The sequence below is a fragment of the Eschscholzia californica genome, unplaced genomic scaffold, assembly GCF_041429995.1.
Source record: "Eschscholzia californica isolate CP2 unplaced genomic scaffold, dmEscCali1.0.p SCAF_1, whole genome shotgun sequence".
Lineage (NCBI taxonomy): Eukaryota > Viridiplantae > Streptophyta > Magnoliopsida > Ranunculales > Papaveraceae > Eschscholzia > Eschscholzia californica.
Window position 1 is genome coordinate 84,522,913 of NW_028238198.1, and position 7,594 is coordinate 84,530,506.

At 35.7% G+C, this 7,594-nt stretch overlaps 1 protein-coding gene across 1 annotated transcript; it reads left to right on the forward strand.

Moving 5' to 3' along the window:
* The first annotated feature begins 937 nt into the window (after window positions 1-937).
* On the forward strand, window positions 938-5,290 carry GSNAP (gamma-soluble NSF attachment protein). Its single transcript, XM_086656879.1, has 9 exons — window positions 938-1,137; window positions 2,088-2,155; window positions 2,240-2,324; window positions 2,430-2,588; window positions 3,070-3,207; window positions 3,980-4,058; window positions 4,251-4,330; window positions 4,580-4,709; window positions 5,025-5,290. The coding sequence occupies exons 1-9, from the start codon at window positions 1,091-1,093 to the stop codon at window positions 5,133-5,135; spliced, it is 897 nt and encodes a 298-aa protein (XP_086513005.1). The 5' UTR covers window positions 938-1,090; the 3' UTR covers window positions 5,136-5,290.
* Window positions 5,291-7,594: the final 2,304 nt, after the last annotated feature.

Below are 7,594 nucleotides of genomic sequence, written 5' to 3' on the forward strand. Positions count from 1 at the left end.
ATTCGAGCAAACTAGAAATACAAAGAAATATTTAGTTTTCTGTTTGAGTTAAAAAAGTTAAACTCCCAAGATGGTGGTGATTTGAGATATTCATATATTTGCCTTGAAACCTTCTTCAAGCATAATGAGTCATATGACATAGACAGACTAGACTTATTTTCTGAATTGAAAATGTTGAAGCGTCTTTTACCAAAGAGATCAAAAGACCAACTGAAGTACTAGATTTTTTGAAAGATATGAAAGGTTGTTAACCGAACACATGAGTTTCTTATAGAATTATGTAAACGATACCAGTTATTGTTGCCTCTGCAGAAAGAAGTTTTTCTAAGTTGAAGTTGATTAAGTCTTATAGTCGATCTACTATGTCAGAAGAAAGGTTAAACTGGTTAGCTATAATATCTATTGAGAAGGATATAGTTGACAGTCTTGATTATTCGACGATTATTAGTGACTTTGCATCGAAAAATTTAAGAAGAACAAAATTTCAGTGATTGTAATTATCAAAAAAGTTATTTTGTTATATAAATATGATGAAAATATTTTGGGGTACTTATCGTTTTCATGTAAATACATTTATACGTTTTACATTTGGTAGAAAGGGCCTCATTTTCAGACCTCGCTTCGGGCCACCGAAAAGTCAGGGCCGCCCCTGAAAGTAAGGAATAAATGATGGAAATGATGCCACAAGATCAACCTATCTCCTTTGTATTTTCTTGAGAAACTACAATCATTGTCATCCTAAGTAGTTTTTGGGTATGAAAGTAGTCCGTAGACAATGATGTGTGGAAACGACGGTAGTGAGAAGGATAGAGAGAGTAGAGGGACGGAGAGGCCGGAAGGATACAGGAGTGGAAGTGAAAAAATAACACTTGGATTTATAACGGATGGTTAGTTAGGGGGCCAAATTATCTATTGGTTAAAATATGGGGGCTGAACAGACAACTTGGTGTCCTCTAAGGCCTAAGCCGGTGATATCATCATATACTTGAAGGCAAAGGGAAAATCGGACCAGCGTTGATCTTCTTCGGAGTAGGAAAGAAAAAGACCGACCACCTGTCGTCAAACCAGAAAGACTTCACCCTTATCGGACATGGCGACTTCCGATCCCCATAAATTAATCTCCAAAGCTGATAAACTGTCAGATCTCTCTCTCTCTCTCTCTCTCTCTCTACCTTTGCACGAATCCGATCATAAAGAAAATTATGGTCTCATCAATGTGAATTTACCTGATTTTCATTGTTCATATTGACTATTGTTTTCGATTTTTATGTTTATACCTATAATCAATCGATCTGGCATTGAATTCATTTTTTAGTTCCCTTCATTTCCTGAAGCATATGTCGATAATAAACCTAAGCACTTCTAGTTTGTATTAGCCACAACCAAAGACATTGGTGATGATGGGTATATTTTACTTGATTAGGTTTTCCTAATTTTATTCCATCTTTAGTTTTGTCTCTACTTTTTTATAAGTTGGATTAGTGGAAATTAACCTAATTTACTTGAATGGGTTGTATGAATAGTTTGGGGAAATAACCCATGTAACCTGTTACCAAGTTATAAACTTGGGGCAGTTTGTTGCTATTTGTGGTAGCTCTCATGGCTTAGCTTGTATCTTGTTTATGTTAAGTTTGCGCAGATCCAACTCAAAACCGATCGACAATGAGTTGACATGACCTCGATCAACTTCTTACGACACGTGGGAGAATGTTAATGTATAATTAGTGCATAAGATTTGAGCTTATAGCCACTAAGTATTTATATCAGAGAATAGGTTATAACAACTGCAAACGTGTAACTAGACAGTACATGGCAACGTATTGGTAATTGTTAACCTTATATTTTGCTTTAATCTGTGTCTTCAGGAATTGCTTTAATCTGCGTCTTTCATTGTTCATATTTAAGTTTGTTAAGGTTTTATTCAGGTTCTGTAATTCAAGAGTACTTGTTGAATCTAGTTGCAGAACAAAGATTGAATCGTCTTTTAAAATTATGATAGTTATTTCAATTTTTAAGGTTATTTACTTATCTCGGGTCATTGTTCGGCGTAGTTGTTGGTCACCATTTTTCTTTTCACTTTTGTTTAGAACCAAACTGACTCTTACTCGGTGGAGTGCGGATTGGAGAAACGCCACTCTCCTATATGAACAGGCTGGTTAGTCCTTCCACCTATTAGTGTATAATATGAACCATAAAATATATGTGTGGAGTTTCTCTTTAACAGCTGATGTTGTTGTAGCTGCTGGTTTCAAGATTACCAAAGATAATCAGAACACAAAAACAGCTTATGAGAAGGCCTCTAAAGGACAGGAGATGCTCTCGTCGTATCCTCTTCGCCTTTTACTCTGGGGCATTTATATTTCTGTCATATGTTTGCATGTTCGGAGTATATAAATAGTTTATATCTGAATCCTTCACTAGTTTAATAGTCCTTGGGATGCGGCTAAGCATATGGAGTCCGCTGCTGCTGTGGCAAAGGAGCTAAGCAGCTGGAACGAAGTTTCTGATTTCTACAAAAGAGCGTCTGAGTTGTACATTGAGTGTGGAAGATCACAACCTGCTTCAGATGCTCTTGCCAAGGGGGCTCGGTATGTTTATCTTTTTTCCTTTGACCATTAGTTTGAAACGCCTTTTAGGGTACTAGGTTTTGTTCTTCACCCCTCTTAGTCTTGGACCTTGATTTGGCTTGACTTCTAAAACCTGAAATGTTATAATCTCAGTGTAAAACATATTCCCTTTCACGCCTTAGTTTAACAACAAGCTCGACTACTATGACAGTATGACTAGGATTTGAAGTTGAGTTCTCCCTTGTAAAGTTAGGTCGAGACTCGAGACTTGACAGTTCTCCTTCGGCAATGAACTCAACAACAATGACTAGGATTTGGATTTAGCTCGATAAAATAGTCCATAACATAGTGTTGTATATTTGAACTATGGGATCTGCTCATCTCAAAGAAGTAAAGAGAATTGGTTTATCACGAGGCAGAGAATTAAAATACTTGAAAAAGAGAAATTAAAGTTGCTTCTGTTGTCTTAGAAAACTAATAGGTATCCAGTTTCATGTTATAGTGCACTTGAAGATGCCTCCCCTGATGAAGCTGTTCAGATGTACGCTGATGCTTGTGCACTTCTTGAAGAGGATGGCAAGGAACAAATGGCATTTGATCTTTATCGTGCTGCTACAAATGTCTATATTAAGCTTCAGAGGTAAGAAAATTTAGTGACACAATTTTAGATTCATTTTGGAGAGGCACAATTTCCGTGTTTTAGCTTAGCATGTCATTTCAAACTTATGGAAAATTTATAGTATATTTATAACGGGTTGCAAAGAGGAGCGTGAAACAGTGGATCATTTGCAAAGAGGAGGGTGAAACAGTGGATCATTTGCTCCTTCACTGTCCGAAAGCTACTCCCCTTTGGACTTTCTTTGTTTCTTCTTGTGGTAGTAACTGGTGCAGTCCAAAGTCTATAGCTCAGACCATGGAGCAATGGAACAGGTTGTTTGCTAAACGAATCAAGAGGGACCTTTGGACACTTATTCCTTTCGCTATAGTTTGGGTTATTTGGATGGACAGAAATGATCAGACTTTTAAAGATTCTCATGGCGGTTCTAGTTTAGAGGTGGAGGATATCCTTGTTATCCTTTTCCATTGGAGCAGGCAATTAGCTTGTGCTAGGGATAAGTCTTGTTTCGACTTTATCTCTAAGTGGGAGGATGTTTTGATCTAATTTTTCTTTCGTGTTGATTTTGTGTTCTTTGTTTTTTGTCCTGCCCTTATATTCCCCCTTTTTCTCCTAATATTAATTCAAATTATTCAAAAAAATAAATATATTTCATAAGTTAAATCACATACTAGGAGTGACTCTATATGATCAATCCATGAAAAGGTTGTGATTTGGAGTTGGGGCATCCATAGATTTTTTTTTTTTTACCTTTTATCCATTCTGAATTTCAATATTCGGTCTCGATTGCTTATAGGTATACTGATGCTGCAACTTTTTTATTAAGATGGGGTTTATCTGCAGATCAGTGCAAAGCTATCAACAGTCAGTGCAAGGTAGTCAAGTGTCTAATCCATTTATTGATACATTTGAATTTTGTTATATGGATACCTTTTCTTGGTATCAGTACGAAGTAATGGGGATTGGACAATACATATTTCGATTTTCTTGTTTTAGTTGCTAGGTCCATTATTTACCTCATTTATTATTTTCTCTTGTTTTATATATCCTGTATTGTCTCTTTTCAGGCTTATCTTAGTGCAATCTTAGTTTACCTATATGCAGACGACTTCAAGCAAGCAGAGAAATGCTACAATGATTGTTCTCAGTAAGTCTGTCTTCCCCACACAACGTCGTACAATTTAAGTATCTTCGTCAAGATTTTAGCTTTTTTGTATCTTTTATGGTTTTAATCAAAGTCTAATACTGCCACTTATTGTTTAAGGCAGTTTGCTATTAAGATATTTACCTGGTTATATTGACTATTCTCTCGTTCATTCAATTATCTTTTCCATCTTCTGTTCCGTTGATAAGCAAAACCTCGAGGTTAATATGGTGTATGTGCATTTTATTGTAGGATCGAAGCTTTCCTGGGTAGTGATCAGGGCCGAGTTGCTAGTAAACTTCTATCTGCTTATGCTGATGGTGATGTTGAAGAAATTAAACGTGTTGCCCAGTCTAGCACTGTTTCAAATCTTGATCATATGGTAACATTTGCTCTCCCCCAAATCATTACACAGACAAACACGGTTATACTTTGTAGATGTACATTTTGGAGGTTATCTTGAAGGTAGGAGTAGGGCTTTAATGAATACCATAAGGCCCTTGATTGAACCCATATCCAAAGTTCGGGCGTTGATTGGGCTCAAACAACTAGCTGAATTGGCACCTCCTGTAGTTTTGTTATTTAATTGATTTGCTTGTTAAGCTGTTGGTATAACAGCTAACAGGTTCGACGTCATTGTATTTGCTTTGTTATCCTTTCAAATATTTATCTTAGTACCTGATTCTTTGTTTTTCAGATTATCAGGCTCGCGAGAAAATTGCCTACAGGCGATATCAGCAAATACAAAACTGGAGCAACCAACGAAGAAGAAGAAGAAGAGGCTTTAGACGAAAACGATCTCACTTAGAGTTTTTCCCTAAGAGAACTTGAATATAAAAGAAAAGAAACAAAGTTGGTTTTTCTGATACATATAAAATGTAATGTGTTTGTAAACCTCTGTACTTCTCATTCATGTCAAGTGGTGTGTTATATGATATGAATAAAAGGCAGTTTACTGTGAAATTTTATGAATATTATTACAACTTTCAACAGGCAACCCGTTTGCAGGTTTTCATTTCAGTGGTTCGAGATACAACGTCCACAAACATTTAGAGACATTTCAGTTTAATGGACATAACAGATGTTGTTACTTACACTGAACATGCTCGCCGAAAAACTGTAACTGCTACGGATGTTGTTTATGCACTTAATAGGCAAGGAAGAACCCTGTGTGGCTTTGGGAGTTAGGGTTTCTCTTTTAGTAATTGGGATCTTTATTTTTTTCAATTTGGGGGTTTTGTAAAAAGAAAAAGTGAAGTTAGGGTTTCTCTGTTGCTTTGAAATTAATGAAAATCCGATGATTATTGAAGTTTATTGTTACTGTGTTCAATTTGGGGAACGCCCTGCTACTAATTTAAGTCAAACTCAAACAATTAGGACCTAAATAAGTAAATAAGTTGATTAACAATTTAATCCCCCTGACTTTTACCCTTTCATGTGATTGACAATCGACAAAGAGTTACATGGTCTCCTGACCCCCAATTCTTGCCCAACCCAACTAGATACAATTTTTGACGCCTATAGGAATGCCATTTTACCTTTAACAAAAAAAAAATATATATATATAGGAATGCCATTTTAGTTTTTTTTTTTTTTTTTTTTTGTTAAGGGTGCCATTTTAGTTAATAATAAATTAAGCTATTTTTCCTTCAGGTTTTTTTTTTGTTGAAACCCTTAAGGTTAGATCTGAAATTTGAATTTTGTGAAGTTAGTTTTTGTTTCATGATTTTCTTTTTTTTAAAAGAACGTTTCATGATTGATATACATTGATAATTATGATTATGGGTTTAGTTTACTTAATTAGGTTTTGCCAATGTTAATCAATATATAGTTCTGCTTCTACTTTTTTACAAATTAAATTGGTGGCCAATACGCAGGCAACCGTTTTTCTTATATGGGCAATTATCTTATGTGAACAACCTAAAAAAATTAATTTTTTTATATGAACATCAGTTTTTAAGGGGACAACTCTATATTATTTTCACTCAACTCTTAGAATCAGATGTATTATTTGATGACCTCCCTCTTTCTCCATAAACCCTAGGTTAGTTTAGTCTTCACCTCTTCTATTACTTGTTCTTCATCGTCACCCAAATTTCTAGAGAGAGAAATTCACTATTTTTATCTTCACTACTGTCTAGGGCCACCACTACCACATTAGATAATAAACTCCAGAAAGTTCTGGAGGTCTCACGTTCAAATCTCATAGAAGGTGGAATTTTTGGTTATTTGATTTGGAATTGTGAGGGTATAAATAATGTAGTTAGGCTTTAGGTTATTGTCTTGTTGGGCAGTTATTGAGCTTATCACATCAATGCTAAAATGTAACGACTACCGTTGATCGTAGTCGACTTCCAAAAAAAATGTATACGATCACCACCATCATTTTTCTTTTTTATTCGCTCCTCTTAAGTCGTTCGTGAGACCCCTTTCATTTGAGATGGGGAGTCGATTATCGCGAGAACTTTTATCTTAACTTGTAGACTTCTTTGACCAAGGGAGAACCTTTGTCTTCTTAAACTTCTTATGAGACGGCCGGGGAGACGGGGGAGTCGTTTATTCATTTGAAGAAATTATATTTCTACATGGCAATTGTCTAGCTTCCTAGACATCTCCTTTGCATAAGAGTCCCAGAACTTCAACATCTGCTTCTCCATGGAGTATTATTATTTCTGGTATTCACAACAAGGGTTTTGTAGAGAAGCTCTGAAACTATTCAGTCAGTGACATGGTTAATGGAGGAATAAGACCAAATGAACCTTCATTGGTTTGTACAGTTTCAGCTTGTGCACAATCAAGATATTTGGAAGAAGGTGAATGGATTTTCAATTACATAAATGAAGAGAAATTCGAAGTTAATGTTAGTTTCGGAACAACTCTAGTAGATATGTTTGGGAAGTGTGGGAAAATTGAGGAAACAATTGAAGTGTTGTAATGAAATGGGTATAAAGAATGAAATGACATGGAACTCCATGATTGCTGGATTAGCCATGAATGGATATGTAAATGAAGCTCTGCAACTATTTTGGAAGATGCAGAAGATGAGTTTTGATCCTAATACAGTAACTTCAACAGAATGGTGTTTTAAGTGGGTGTAGTCATTCTGGATTAGTTGAGGAGGGTCGCCGAATGTTTTTTGATATAATGAATTGTTTGTTAAATATAAGACCAGAATAGAGCATTATGGTTGAATGGTTGATTTACTTGGAAGGGCTGGGTGATGTAGAAACGCAGCGGAATTAAAGAAGACGAATAAACTTAACAAGA

Bases quoted from the DNA above. Each gene is read 5' to 3' on its own strand.
- GSNAP (XM_086656879.1), top strand. From the start codon at position 1,091: ATGGCGACTTCCGATCCCCATAAATTAATCTCCAAAGCTGATAAACT. The intron at 2,156-2,239 runs GTTAGTCCTTCC...ATGTTGTTGTAG, and splicing joins TCTCCTATATGAACAGGCTG to CTGCTGGTTTCAAGATTACC. The intron at 3,208-3,979 runs GTAAGAAAATTT...GATTGCTTATAG, and splicing joins GTCTATATTAAGCTTCAGAG to GTATACTGATGCTGCAACTT.